Source organism: Spermophilus citellus, assembly GCF_964194105.1.
Source record: "Spermophilus citellus genome assembly, chromosome: 17".
Classification (NCBI taxonomy): domain Eukaryota; kingdom Metazoa; phylum Chordata; class Mammalia; order Rodentia; family Sciuridae; genus Spermophilus; species Spermophilus citellus.
The window spans coordinates 48,648,462-48,664,498 of NC_138199.1; the positions used below are offsets into that span (position 1 = coordinate 48,648,462).

At 35.6% G+C, this 16,037-nt stretch overlaps 1 protein-coding gene across 7 annotated transcripts in view; it reads right to left on the reverse strand.

Moving 5' to 3' along the window:
• Positions 1-306: 306 nt before the first annotated feature.
• LUC7L3 (LUC7 like 3 pre-mRNA splicing factor) overlaps positions 307-16,037 on the reverse strand; it is a 35,803-nt gene continuing 20,072 nt past the window's right edge. Inside the window, exons 6-13 of one of the 7 annotated variants that reach the window (XM_081270025.1) lie at positions 15,118-15,222; positions 12,082-12,243; positions 11,283-11,566; positions 10,042-10,202; positions 6,239-6,379; positions 6,028-6,133; positions 5,508-5,573; positions 307-4,674 (exon numbers count right to left, since the gene is read on the reverse strand). In XM_081270025.1, coding sequence (XP_081126151.1) covers positions 5,549-5,573; positions 6,028-6,133; positions 6,239-6,379; positions 10,042-10,202; positions 11,283-11,566; positions 12,082-12,243; positions 15,118-15,222 — 984 coding nt within the window. In that variant the 3' untranslated portion in view covers positions 307-4,674; positions 5,508-5,548. Of the gene's footprint in view, positions 6,380-7,356; positions 7,483-10,041; positions 10,203-11,282; positions 11,567-12,081; positions 12,244-15,117; positions 15,223-16,037 lie in introns of those variants that run through there. The other 6 variants (XM_081270023.1, XM_081270024.1, XR_014019212.1 and 3 more) reach the window with 6 other exon arrangements.

Below are 16,037 nucleotides of genomic sequence, written 5' to 3' on the forward strand. Positions count from 1 at the left end.
CCCCTCTGGACTGGCTTATGTCTGAGAGAAAAGCTTCCCTTCGAACTAGCATAAACAGAAAAGATCCACTCCCGGGTTAGCACCAAAACTAAAATTGTTTTAAAGATTAAAAGGGGGTAAGAAGATACCACAAAGGAACATAACTAGGTCTTGTTTCTAGCTTTTAGTAACTATGATTATGCCTCTGAATTTGGCAGTCCAGAAACAGTACCTTTTCAATCTGCCAGGCATTTAAGGAGGATTAATTCTATGAAGTACATTATGTTTACATGTTATCAGTTACTACCTACACCAAGACCTTTCCCACACTTTTTAAATTTAAATTTTATTAAGAAATATCATACATACAAAAGCAAAGCACATAAACATAATTTTAAAAAGAAAATGCTCATCCAGCTTCAAAGAGTCTGAAGACCCCTTTGCCTTCCATGATCACATTTCCTTCCAAACTTCCAAAGCACCAGCTGACATTGAATTGTGTCAATCATTTCCTTATTTTTCTTTCATTTACCATGTATATAACAGCCTGTTTTTAACCAGCACAGTAATGGAACCACAGTGGATAAATCCTTCTGTAACTTGCTCTTTTGACCATTATTATACTGTTGAGTCATCCAGGTTCACACGTGGAGCTGTAGTTCAGTTTTACTTCTATGGAATTCCATGGTAGGAATGCATCACACTATATATCCAACAAAGGTGTCGACTTGGGGTCTTCCCAGCATTTTTTTTTCCTTTTCTTCCTGTTACAAATGTTGCCATTATGACAATTTTATATCCATCTCCTGGCACATATGTAAGAGTTTCTCAAGGGTATGTACCTATGGATGAGTTATGGCACACCCAGTTATGACAAACCATTTCTGAAGTTGTTGTTCCTAAATGTTCTTACATCTATTGACAACTGATCTACATGGGATGGCTGAGGTTAAGAAGCACATTATCTATGAAACTCTCAAAGTGCATTTTTAAAACAGAAAATTAAAAATTCTGATACAACAATGAAAAATACATTTACTTCTCTGCTTTGGCTTCCTTGAAACATATTTTTAAAAGCCAAATGTTCAACTTAAAAGTGCTGTCTTCTATGTCTCAAAATAAATGCTTCTAAATAGGCTAGTGAAGATAGATTCAGATCATATGGGTAAACATATATAAAAGGACATCTAAACGTATTTTGCTCAAATCCCTCACTCCTATTCAAAAGGGGAAAAAAAAAGTATGGTGGTAACAAAAGTGTTCCTACAAGAACAGAGGGACAGAAGGAAATCATACATCACCAAACAATTCTGTTGTTTTTAAATCACCTGCAAGCATTTCAATTGTAATACAAAATTATAAAAAAAAAAAAAAAAAGTTGTCATTTGGGGTCCTTTCACTAACAACTAAAAATTAATCAGAAATTCAAACTTTGAAAATCAACCCTGAATGAAGTCCCATCCCATAGAATGCATATACAACTTCAAATGTTTTGTTTCATAAACATACATAGCAGTAGGGCTGGGGACATAGCTCAGTCAGTGGTAGTGTTTTTCTAATATGCATGAGGCCACGAGTTCAATCCCTAACACCAAAAAATAACATTGATCATACATAGCTCATCTACAATCCATTTTAAAAAACAGAATGAACCTGAGCTCTAAATACTTCCACTAGGTGTGGTGGAGCTTGCCCATAATCCCAGTGACTAGGGGGTTGAGGCAGGAGGATCACAAGTTCAATGCCAGCTGCAGCAGCTTAAGGAGACCTTGTCTCAAAATAAAAAATAAAAACTGTATATGACTCAGTGGTTAAGAGCCCCTGGTCAATCCCTGGTACCAAAAGAAAGGGAAACAAACCCAACTTCCACATGAATTTTTTAGTTTTTATATTTCTAAAATCTTTAATCAGAGTTCAGAGCTCAAAACATATGTGATTCAGTGTTCTTAGACCCTGGAGAGATACGGTCGGTTGTCTTCTGTGACACTGAACCTATTTAAGGAACCAGAATGCCTACTCTAAGGCTAGGAGATAAACATCTAAACTGAATAACATGACTAGGTTATTAACAACTTAAATAAAAAATGCAAGAAAGGTGTTTTCAGACCAAACATAAATGGACCTTTATCTTTTTGAAAAACAAAATAAAAAAACATTTTAACAAAAATGGTCTTCATGGATTCTCTCTCTATATTACAGAGGAGGAAGGCTTGACCAGCAGACTCCACTACCTGGCCCTCTGGAGGGGAGCAAAACAAATTACTCTACTGAACCATTACTATAGTTTGATAACTTCAGCTAATAAAAGCTTATTCAATTTGATATTAATGAGCTATAAAAAGTTTCTTTTATACATACATGCTGAATTATTTACAGATTAAATGGAATAAGAGATTTTTTTTTTAATGAGAGGACAGGATACATACACAAAAACACTGGCCAATGAGTCTTAATAGTCATCAGTTGACAGTGATTAATTATATTGCTAATTATACTGTTCAACTTAATTATACTGTTCAACTTCTGTGTCTTAAAATTTCCAAAATATCAACCACTGTTCTAATTTCAGTTCTTATTAAGTCATCTTCTTGATTAAAATCAGCTCTCCAAAGAGAACAGACACAGAACCATTAGCCAGCTGGTAACTTTTTGGTCAGCACAGCAAAAATGTGTACAGAAAAATTAGCCCTTGGCATCTACACTAGATGTGATTTTGGTTAGCAAAAATCAGTCCCTCTGTAGTCAGATCAACCTGGGGTATAAAGTATAAAAGCCAGCTTTTCTATCTCCATAAGTCACGAACACCTTAAGTGGCTAAATCCTAGGGTAGCTTCAAAAGTGTCCCCAGAGTAAGCTTTTCACAGGACCACTTATTTCACTTCTTTTAAGTTAACTGTGGATTCTAGATGAGGAAGAAAAATCTGGCATTTGAATACTTTAGAATATTTATTACATTACCTCTTAATGTTATAATCTTGTCAAACACAAAACAGCTTAGGAGAGGACTAACTCATTTTGTTACACTTTATTTCACACCTTATCTTAATCCTCATATGAAGAATCTCTTAAAAATTCAAAGATAAATTCATGTATCATTGCATCTCCAGATCAGCTGGAATTGCCCAGAGGGCTTTGTCCCCATAGGATTTTTTCATACAAAGCCTCTAAAAATGATACATCATTATTTTTAAGTTTGGAGCCAGATGTGGTAATGCACGCCTGTAATCCCAGAGACTCAGGAGGCCGAAGCAGGAGGATGGCAAGTTCCAGGCCAGCCTAGGAAACTTAGCAAGATCTTGTCGCAAAATACAAAATAAAAAGGGCTGGGGCTTCAGCTCAGTGGTAGAGTGGCCCTGGGTTTAATCCCCAGTACCACACAAAATAGAGGGAATGGGGAAAAAGAAAAAGGGAAAAAAGGCTGATGGGGAGTATTTTCTTTAGTAAATTCTATAATGATTCATTATGCCCATCAGAACAAACACAACTGCACAAAAGTTGTGAATACTGAACCAAGATGTGGAGGCCTAGACTCCACATCCTAACATTTCATCAACATGAAGCTCTTGGATAAGTTGTCTAATCCACTCAGTTTCTTTACCCTATAAAATGATGGAAATATTTGAAAAACATTAAGCCACAGAACTGCTATCATATATATGTAATATATGTATGTAGCTAGAAATATTTTTATACAGTTGATAAAGGTAGATAAAGATAGAAACATGCCAATTCTCCTGTTTGTGACATAAAATCAACTTTTTTTTTTTTTTTAAGAAATCTTGTTATGTATATTATACACCCCATACACAGAAATTGACAGGACAAGGTTAAAAGAACTCTTGGTACAGGATTTAAAATAAGACCAAAAATTAGTTAAAAGTTCTCAAATGCTCTTCTATACCATATCACAGCTAGAGAGAGGAAGATAATGTCTGTCAGTATACCTGGAATTGTCTTCTAAAAGAAGTCTCTCAGGGATGTAAAAATATATTCTAGTTTACTATATATCTTCGCTATTAAAAGCAAAGTTCAAATTCATTAATAACCACCCAAAAAATTGGAGCACCATTATTTAAAACAAACTGGAAATTCTATGAAAGTTAAGTCTTAAACAGAGCAAATGAGATAAAACTGTACACCAATACCTTTAGTAATAGTATACCTCATATTTAAAACAAGGGACTAGTTCAGAGTAAATAACTTTATTAGAAAAAGATTAATACTAAAACTTCAATGACACAGACAGTCAATTTTGTAACAGAAAGTCAGAGATACTTTATTTTTACTTCTATATCCAAAGGCTAAGTATAGCAGAGTTGTAAAAATGGAATCCCACTTAGTCTGATTCACACGAATACTAACGTTTAATCCTGTTTTCAAAGTCCAAGAATGAAAACTTGCAATTAAACACTGAGCGAGCCACATGTTTAGGTAATATCTTAAAAAGTCTTAAAGAAAAATTATGATACAGGACCTAAATTTTCAGTGGCATATATGCTATTAACACATGTTCTGAAATCTGGAAGGTCACATCAGTCCTGAATTAATTTTTAATTAAAATAAAAAAAAAAAAACCACTAACTGAGCTTTTTATACTTTCTCTATGCCACTATAGCTCTCTTTCACCTCATTTTAATGCCGATCTTCACTTTATGCCGTTTTCAGTATTCTTCAAAAAATCTTCGAACAGTTGTCCTACAATGCAAAATTTGGGGAAAAATGATAATTAGACAGCATATAAAAGGCAAATTTTTATGACTAAGTGTTGGCCCAGTCACTAACTGCTAATTATAATAAACGTGTATATGAAATGTTTGTATCTTTTTAACAGTTAAGGCATCAGTGTGGTTCTTAAAGCCATGTGCCTGTGTATGCGTGCCTATGTGTGAATAGCTCACACAGAAACTCTAAACTGCTTTCCTAGAAAAGGAATGCCATCAACAAATCAACTAATTGGTACTTCCTTTTATTAGGAATATTTCATCCCACACCACTAGCCCAAAGAATGAACAGTTTATAGAGGTTTTAAGAACACTTACAAAACCTAACTTAATCGTTCTTTAAAAACCCAAATTCATTCTATATAGTTCAACAATTCTTCGCATGTCACAGAATGAAGTTGTCTGTTCTTCCTATTCACTGCTGCTTTAAACATATCAGCCAGTAACTATTCCTATACACCTATGGCTGACTGCAAATTCTCCTACAAAGTAGGAAATATTAAGCACATACCTCTTAAAGACTTGAGAATTGCATTGAATGTAACAAGGCGAATAATATGAAGTGTTTATTGTATTTAAATTTCTTTAAAGATATCTAATTCTGGGCACCACTGCATCCCTACACACAGTTGAAAAAAAATTCCATTCTGTTAACATTTGATTTATAACTTTTCACGCGATACACAAAAACCCCTCTGTGCTTCTTATAAAGAACAAAAAAGATACACAACAGTTAAGCGTAAAGATCACAGGCAATAGCATTCAAACATGGATGTGGGTAGAGAAAGGAGTACCTGGCATGAGTACCTGCTTAGTTTGACTGAATCCTTGATTTTTAATTTGGCTTTTCATGGGCCGCTCACAACACCAACGCTGTGTGAGGTATGGTAGTCAGCTGCAATAATTCATAAACCCTACACTTCCATCAATCCAATGCTACTGGCTCTCGAGTTACAGAACAAACTGCATTAGAATGCAAGGCAATAAAGCAAAAAAACTAGAAACATCCTTGACAAAGAAATACTAGCAGTTTAATTAAAACAAAGTAGTCCAACATGTGCCTCAGAAATATTTAAGTTTTTAAAGCATATGTTTCTGCCAATGTACCAACACAAGATGGACTTAATACCAAAAAATAATAATAATAAAAAAACAGTTCAACCTTTTTATTAAAAAAAAAAAAAAGAAATGACAGCAAAATCCCTAAAAAAAAGGATAATTAACTTTTTAATGGCGACTACATTACAAAGGTGGGCAATAATTTCCAAAGAGGCACACTAATGGGGACACGAGTCTGCTACAAAATAGCTGAGACAAAACAATGTACCTCAAAATGTTTTGCAGGACTACACTGTCTTTTCCTTCAGAAGATGCTTTTGTATGTCTTCTTACTCGGCTTAGTTCCATCTTCATCTGTGCATACTTACGCTGCACTGTCAAACAGTAACAAAAAGCCCTAATCAAAGTGAGAAACAATACACTTACCTCTGTCTGATCTGAGGTCTTATCAGATCAGTTTTAATTGGACTGAGTGTCACCTTCAGATTTAATGTCTTCACTGGTCCCATTGACCTCATTCTTAGTATCACTTTCCTTCGATTCAGTGTTTGGATCTTCACTCTGTTTTTCTCGACTACTGGACTTCACACTACTTTTTTTATCATCAGATCCCCTCTTTTCTGCCATAAAAGAAGACATTAACCATAGATTTTAAAGTGCAGTAATTACTCTTTAAAAAAAGTAAAACAATAGAGATATGAAAGACAATCATTTCCCACACACTGCAAGTAACAGAATTAACCAAAGGGATACAATTTGTATTTATGGAGGAGGGAGTAAGAAGGGGAATTCAAGATATTGCAGACTTTGAATAAGAAATATCAGAAAGCAAGGGTATAAAAGCATTCAAAACTGTGTTCAAAATGAAGTTAAATTATTACATTAAAAGGGTAAAAATATTAATCACAAAAGGCACAAATTCCATGTTTAATTGGCATGTTCACCCATAAAGTATTTATAAATGCAAAAGATTATATGTAAGTATTCAAGAGGAATAAGCCTAAGGTAAGAAAACTGATATCAAATCCCAATCCAAGTCAACTCAACTTCTGTGCTTTGCTAATAAGGAAATATATGCCATCGAGAGTTGCTTTAACAAAAGGAGAAATTAAAACTTTTTTCCAGCCACAAAAAAAGAATGAAAATAATTAAATTTCCACTTTTTCCTCTATTTTCTTTGGAAGGGTGAAACTTCAGGTTACAGGCAAAAGTGGTACACAGAACAAGTACATTCTAGTTTTTTCAGTTCTAAATACCACCTCCCAAAAGATTTCTACAGAAAATGCTAGAGCAAACTATAAACTTTCTAGAAAAATTGTTTTTCCCATTAAAACTAAAAGGTGATCTAGCACAGGTCACAAGAAAGATGTTGGAAGAGAAGCAGAACTCTATACCGATTCTGAACAATTATTAAACACAACACCATGTAACTGGGAGAGAGGGATGGAAATAAAAATATGGTATGGAAAGGACACCTATTTAAAGGAGCACATTCAGTCCAACACTTGCAAAATACACAAAGCAATGTCCATCTTGTTAACTGCAAGACTTGCTTCATGTCTGTCTGTCCACTTGTGGGAACTGTGCTCTAACTGACCTGGTGGGAAAGTCCTCCCTTTGTGCCTTAGGGGCGTCTCCGGTGCACAGGTAGCTTCAATGAGGAAGAGTCGTCTTGTTGCCCCGAAGAGGACTAGTAGTCAGTCCAATAATCTTATCTTCTGCCCTATGTAAATATGGTAGATCTTAATAGTCCCAAGGACATCCACAAAGTGTGTGGATTTTAGGGCTATGAATTAAAAGGAAGCTCTTTTAAAAGAGAGCATCTTAAACTAACTGACCATAAAATAGCTTTGTGTGAGAAATCACTTCTCATCTGAGGGGTTAAACTGCCTCCATTATAGCATCTGGACTAGCAAACTTACCTAAACTCATCTGTCATTATCAAATGCTTGCTACTGCTCAACCTGTCCCCAAAGTCCATACCTTTAGTCATTTATATATTTAGGAGTACCTAAACAGCTACATGACATTTTTGAAAGCCAAAGAACTCATCATTTCTAAAAGGGATATGAAAATTTATATCTATACTGGCATGCCCAGCTAATTCAAACAGCCTAACATACATACATATTCCACCTCCCTACCCCCAGTATCCAGTCTTTCATCCTTTCTCCAAGTGTCACTAGGAATATCCTTGTCTGTTCACGATCTAAACATCTTGGCTTATTTTGCTTATATAAGAATTTCACTAAATTCCATGCCATCATTACAACTGGGATTATAGATAGGCAATTTAGGATACCTTTTTGCTCCATCCAGAAATGATACAAACATGCCTGCCTATTTTCATTTAGTCAAACCAGTGCCACTTACAGTTCAATTCTTATAAATGCTAGCTTTTTGTTCATACAAACTGACCCAATTTATTTTAAGTAGCACAAATGGAATAGGGCAACTCAAGTAACAGGTATACAGAATTTAAAAACTGCTAAAAGCAGGGGTTGTTGTGGTGATTAATTTGATCTCTGACATCTACACGGGGCTCTTAACAGTGAATACCTCACCCCAAAATTACATTGAGTGTTTTTCAAAAAGGTTGGGTGAAATTTTCTCAAAACTAATAGAAATCAGTAACCCTTTACAGCAACTGCCTTTAAGGATAAAGGTAATTTCTGAACTTAACTGGCAAATATTAAAGCTCTTTACTGTATAAAGTTGAAAAACCCATCCTTGTTCTTACTTTTCAGTATTTATTCGTTGTTACAGAAAAGGTTAACATATGCAAGATACTTCAGGCACACTTATTAGAAACACAAAACTAGGAGTCCCTTCCCAAAAGCTCACTGTTCGTGTTGATACCTTTCTAACTCAATTTAGCAAAAAATTTAAGTCTGACAAAAGAAGACAGGTTCTACATGAGTACCACATAAAGATGAGCATAATAAACTAAAAAAATATATATATTTATGTTGGTAATCAAACATGGAAAAAAGACATTCAAAACAGGAGGAAACAGTTCAGCTGAGAAAATTATAAACAGGCCCTTCCACTCATTCCTAAAACCATGTAAAGCAAATACAGCCCTGTCAATACAAAATAGAAGATGCTGAAAGAATGTGAAAATAAAATGCAGAAAGGAGCCCTTAATGATTAAGAGAATTATCTTTTTATAAAGGCTAAGTTAAAAGATGAGACTATTTATTTATTTATTTTTGTTACTGAGGATTAAACCCACCTAACAACACTAAGCCACATCCCCAACCCATTTTATTTTTTATATTGAAAGAGTCACTCAGTAAGGCTAGCCTTGAACTTTGATCCTTCTTCCTAGGCCTCCAGAGTCACAGGATTACTCACGCACTACCATGTCAGGCAAGAGACTATTTTTGTGAAAACACGCCAAAGTCAATTTGGGTGTTGGGGATCGAGTGACACTCTGCCACTGAGCTACAACCCCAGCTCTTTTTTCTTAAGAAAGGGTCTCAAAAAGTTACCAGTCTGCCTCAAACTTGGGATCCTCCTGCCTCAGCCTCCCAAGTAACTGGGATTACACGCGTGTACCACTACGGCCATAACAAAATTTAAAAGCCCAATAATGGTGCTAATAGCATAGTGTTTCAGATATGGGGAAGTTACAGAACATGGAAGGGAAAGAGCATGGTAATTCAATATAAAACATGATTAACACATAAGGTATTCGACTTCTGAGAACTTAGAAACTAATTACCAAATTAACTGAATTATGAATGTTATGAGAATAGATGTGACAATGTACATTTATGTTGCAAGACATTATGGAATACTATTTTGCAGTGAATTACATAACAAATTCTACAGCCTAATAACTCTGAATAACCCTATAAGTTTCTATATGAAAAATCTCAGGTTACCAACTGAAGGGTGTAGTTTTGATATGGTATAAGAAAATTCAGGGGGCTGGGGATGTGGCTCAAGCGGTAGCGCGCTCGCCTGGCATGCGTGCGGCCCGGGTTCGATCCTCAGCACCACATACCAACAAAGACGTGTCCGCCGAGAACTAAAAAATAATATTAAAAAATTCTCTCAAAAAAAAAAAAAAAAAAAAGAAAGAAAATTCAGGTCAACTGTCACTCTCAAGTCTGAGCAGGAAAGGGGGGGAAGAACACCTGTCTTCTACTAAATAGTGTTCCTTAAATGAATAAATACACCTTGAAAATGAACTCTACCTGTTAGATTAAAAAAAAAAAAAGGATACTAAGTTGTGGTAAGCCACTCAATGAACTGAATTCTCTTATAAACTAACCTTTCTCCTTGGATTTTCTGTCTTGTTCTCTGTCCCGACTTTTGCTCCTGTGCTTATATGACTTTCGATCTCGGCTTTTTGACCTTCTTCGATCTCGACTGCGAGACCTGTGTTTTCTTTCTGATCTGTCATGGCTTCTGCTTCTTCGTCGCTCTCTACTTCTTAATAATTTAAAACAGAAAAGAAAGCCAACTTCAACTAGTATTATAATAAAAAAGGGCCATGAAATACAAACTGTTGAATCATTAACAAGATAAAACAAAACTTTCCCTTAAAAAGCAAACAGAGCTTACTACTACTAAAACATTTTACTTTGGAAATCTTAATTAAAAATGACAAAAAATCGTTCTAAACTCAATTTATCACAGTTATAAATCAAGACAGTAATCACTGCTCTTTTAAGACTTATTTCCAACTATAATTCTAATTAAAACAGCAAAAGTGATTTCATATTTTGTTTCTTCCTAGAATTAGTGAAAAGAGAAGGCATGTAAGAGACAAACCATCTGTAGAGTAACCTTCTAAACAGATTTTTAACAAATCTACTAGACAGATGGGAAATAGTGAAGAAGTTGCCCTAAAGATGGAACCATTTTAGCCGGGCATGGTGGTGCACACCGGTAATCCCAGTGGCTTGGGAAGTCGAGACAAGAGGATTGCCAGTTCAAAGCCAGCCTCAGCCAAATCGAGGCACTAAGCAACTCAGTGATACCTGTCCCTAAATAAAATATAAAATAGAGCTGGGGATGTGGCTCAGTGGCTAAGAGCCCCTGAATTCATTCCCCAGTACCAAAAATAAATAAAGATGGGACCATTCGCTGACTGAAAATTCATTTTCTATCACGGTACTTAAGAATACAGCCAGTCCTCAACTTATAATTTTTCAACTTAACGACAGTGCAAAAGTAATGTTAAGAGCAAAATGCAGTACTTCAAATTTAGAATTTTGTTATACCCCCATAATATGTGATACAATATCTTGATGTATCTCTTCTGATACTGGACACTGGCTACAGCTCATTCACACAATCATAAGGGTAAATAACTGTTGTTCTACAGGTGTACAAAATGCATTTTCACTTATATTATTTTCAACTTACAACAGGCTTAACTGATAACTCAACTGTTAAGCTGAGGAGCATCCATATTTTCAAGTATCATCCTGATGAATAATATCAGTAATTACTACTGCTTATTATGGGATCATTATGAGTGAGACCCTGCTATACAGTTTTGTATACCTGCTTCGCCTTCTTTCCCTACTTCTTGATCTTTTATGGTCCCGAGACCTGCTGCATCTTCGGTCAGAAGTTCGGCTTGAATGTCTACTTCGTGAACGGCTTCTCTTTCTTCTTTCTCTATCTCGAGCTCTTTCTTTTTCTCTTTCTTCCTCTTCTCTACGTCTTTTCCTTTCCCTTTCTTCCCTTTCTCTCTCCCGTTCTTTTTCTCTTTCTTCTCTTTCCTGTTTCTCTTTTTTAAGACGCTCATCCCGATCAGGTTCTTCAGTTCTTTTTCTTAACTTTTCCTAGGAAAATCAAGTTGGATTTCTGATTTTTGTTTTGTGGGGCTCACAAATGTTATGCAAGCACTCTACCATTGAGCTGGGTCCCCAACCCCTCAGATTGCATTTTTACACAACTAAAATCTTAAAAACAGTAAAAATATAATACCTAATGCAAAGCAATCTGTAGGCCAACTTACAGAATTCAATGCCCTCAGGGGAATTGTATCTATTCCAATACACGTATGTATGTACACAAGATATCATTACTTTACAAATTCTTCAGGTAATTCTCCCCCAATTTTTAATACTTTAGAGTGACAATAGTACATCAATTTGATAAAGACCAAAACTTCACAGGGATTATCATGTCTTTAAACAAATACAAACATCAATAAAATATTAATGAGTGGTTTATATCTCCAGGAGACCATTTTTAGCTATGTTAAAATAGTTATTTTTAGTGACAGCTAGTTATAGCCAAAAGTTATAATTCAGTGTTAACTAAAGTTAAAAATATATGCTTACAAGAAACTTACTTTTAATTCTTCTACTGTAGCTTTAATTTTGGCATAGCCCATATGTTGTTTTCCCATCAAATGATCATCTACCCGGGACTGGGCATCTCCTACTATCAAAAAGGCTCCACATACTTCACAAACTTCCATTTGTTTTTCTTGGGCAGCAAAACTTTCAATCGTCTGAAATGATAAATATCAGTTATTACAGTCAACATCTAAGTCCGGCACAGTGTTGCAGGCCCTGTAAACCCCACAACTCAGGAGGCTGAGGCAGGAGAAACCCTATTCAAGGTCAGCCTCACCAACTCATCGAGACCCAAAAAGAGGGGCTGTGGCTGTGGCTGTGGCTCCAAGGTGGCAGAGCACTTTCCTACCATGTGTGAGGCACTGGGTTCGATCCTTAGCACCACATACCAAAATAAAGGCATACTGCCTGTTTACAACTACAAAAATAAAACAGCAACAACAACAAAAAAACTGCAGACTGAGGGCCAGGCATAGCGGTGCATACCTGTAATCCCAGTAACTGGGAAGGCTGAGGCAGGAGGATTTAAAGTTCAAAGCCAGCCTCAGCAATTTAGTGAGGCCCCAGGAAACTTAATGAGACCCTGTCTCAAATAAAGCATAAAAGGGCTGGGGGCTGGAGTTGTAGTTCAGTGGTAGAGCACTTGCCTTGAATGTGTGAGGTACTGGGTTCCATACTCAGCACCACATAAAAATAAATAAATAAAATAAATGATATTGTGTCCATCCACAACTAAAAAAAAATATTTAAAGTGGGAGGTGGGGGGCTGGGAATGTGACTCAGTGGTTAAGTACTCCTGGGTTCAATCCCTGGTAACAAACACAACAAAAAAGAACCAAAAATAAAAAGAATAGCTGAGAAACCAATAAAAAATCTCAAAAAGAACTTACCATTTAAAACAGATTTCTAATATATATGAATTACTATTTTCCATTTGAACAACAATTGGTCTACTTTTTAAGAGTGGCTGGTCACATGCAAAAGCAATCAACTTGCCTATCATCTAAGAAAGGTGCTGAGATGACTACTCAACTTTTAACTATTTAATATCCACATCGCCTTGAGAAATTTAAACTATCTTTCAGGAAATTATCTATTTTAGTCTGAATTCACATTTCTTCTGTAGGTTCAGTAGGCATCTGTGCATATTCAAAAAGCATTAAGAAGATGGCACACACCTGTAATCCCAAATACACAGGAGGCTGAGGCTAGAGGATTACATGTTCAAAACTACACTGAAAAACCTGGTGAGATCCTGTCTTGAAATAAAAAAGGGTAGTGGCAACACGCCAATGATCCCAGTAACTCAGGAGGTTGAAGGTGGAAAATCACAAGTTTGAAGTGAGCCTGAGCAACTTAGTGAGGCCCTGTCTTAAAATTTTAAAAAATAGTGCTCGCTTCGGCAGCACATATACTAAAATTGGAACGATACAGAGAAGATTAGCATGGCCCCTGCGCAAGGATGACACGCAAATTCGCGAAGCGTTCCATATTTAAAAAATAATAAAAAATAAAAAATAAAAGGCCGAGTATGTGACTCAGTGGTAAAGTGCCCCTGGGTTCAATTTCCAGTACCAAAAAAAGTTAACAAAGCAGGAGGTATTTTAAGAGTCTGCTAATTTTTAATTAAGATAAACATGTACTGTGTAACATACTGCAACAAATATGAAAATAAAACCCAGATGTAAATGCATATTTATGATTTAAGGCAGAAGTCAGCAAGCCGGCAGCCCAAGAACTACTATTGAAAATGTCTTATTGATAGAACATAACCATATCCAATTTTTTATACATTTCTACGGTGAGAAACACATGTATTTTTTTGTTTTGTTTTCACCCATGGTTCCTGGTTCTTAACTCCTTCCCTGAGGCAGGGCATATAAATTAAATATTCTCTTCACCAATGTAGGTCATAGAAACAAACCTTTTCCCATCTTTCAATTTTGGAGTTAGCCATAAAGAAATTCTCTGACCTACCTTATCTAACAGTAGGTCCCAGGACCCCTAATTCAGAAGGGATTCTACCCAATACCCAGGAAGAATGCTACACTGCTAGGATTCCCTACTTAGTTTATTGCATTACATCATATTTTTTAATCACATTTCTCTATGATTGTCCACATTTCCATCATGCTCATGCAATGAAGTCTTCATAAACCTCCAAAAGAACAAGGTCTAGAGAGCTTCCAGAAACTGAACAACTGGAAATTCTTGAAAGATGGTGCACACAAAGAGGGCATGGATGTTCTGTATTCCTTCTCCCATACCTCACCTATGCAATTCTTCATTTGCATCCTTTGTAATATCCATTTTTCCCCCCATTGTATTTTTATTTCCTGTGGAGCTGGGGATGGAACCCAAGCAAATTAACTGAACCTGAGGTAAAGGTTTGTGGGAACAATGAATTTATGGCCAGTAGATCAGAAGCACAGGTTAAAGACAAAACAAAACCTGGGGCATGTGACTGGCAAATGGTGTGTCCATGTGGGAGCAGTCTTAGAGACTGAGTCCTTAATCTATGAAATCTAACACTATCTCCTGGCTAGACAGTTTCAGACCTGAATTAAATTATAAGACTTCCAGTTGGTGCCTGCTGCTGCAGAACTGATCACTTGCTAGTGGGATGAAAACCCCACACATCTAGGGATCACGATAATAATCTGGGCTAGAGGTGTAGCTAAGTGACAGATGGTTTGCCTGACATCCTTGACTTAATTCCCAGTGCTAAACAATAAACAAACAAAAAATTATCTGAGTTGTCAGTATATTATAGAAGAAAATGAGTTTTGGGGTTTTTAATTTTCTTTTTTTTTTCTGTATTTTCAGGTTGTCTAAGGCTACTTTCACAATATGAAGAAGAGCTTAGAAGCTGTGACGTGCAAACCTATATTATATTGAAGAAAATGTTTGATGACTCATTATTTAGGATATTAGGGAAAATATCTTCAAAGGTTCTCAATTAGGAACTAATCCCAAGAAATTTATATTTTAACAGGCTAGGTAATTTAAAAGAAAGTAGGTTTACTCACCGAGGTTGTAGATCTAAGCAATTCTCTCTCTTCTTTTAGCTGTTCAACTAATTTCATCATTCCCTGGGCTTCTTCTACCTTTCCTTCAGATCCTAATTCTTCAATCTAAAAAGGATAGGGATAAAAACCAAAATCAAAATTCTTTCTAATCAAACTAAATATTTTTGTATTCCTCCCATGCTTCATTAGTATCTAGTAGTATTGTGGGGTTTTTAATTTTGTTTGTTTACTGAAATCTCTTTGGGTTTAATTTACCCTTTTGATTTTTTTAACAGCCTTAATGACATTAAAATAAAGTTACAGAATTTGATGTATGGACATAGGCACAAACCCATGAAAATCATCACCAGCATCTAGATAATGAATATATCCCACCACCCTGTAAGGTTTCTCCCCCTTTTTAGTGCTTCTTCCAACCTCAATCTCACTTCACTCATATGCCCAGGCAAACAATGATTTTGCTGTCACTAAGATTATTTTGCATTTTCTAAACTTTACACAAATTGAATACAGTTTGTATTCCTTTAATGGCCTGGGTTCTTTCACTCTAATTATTTTAAGATTCATTATACTTTACATGTAGTTAATTCCTTTCTATTATCCAATATTCAATTTCCACTGTATGGTTATATCACAATTATCCACTTACCTGTTGATGGACATTTGAATTATTGCTAGCTTAGGGTTTTTATTTTCTGTCCATTATGAACAAATCTCTTAAGATTACTGTTGTACAAGTCATTGTGTAGACATGTTTTCAATTATCTAGGGTAAATACTTCTTAGAAGAGGATAGCTCATGTTTTATTTTTTACTTTTTAAGAAACACATAAACTCTATTCCAAGGTGGCTATACATTTTACATTTACCATCAAGGTTTATTTTTCCAGTTAGCCCAAATTCTCACTGACACTTGGTATG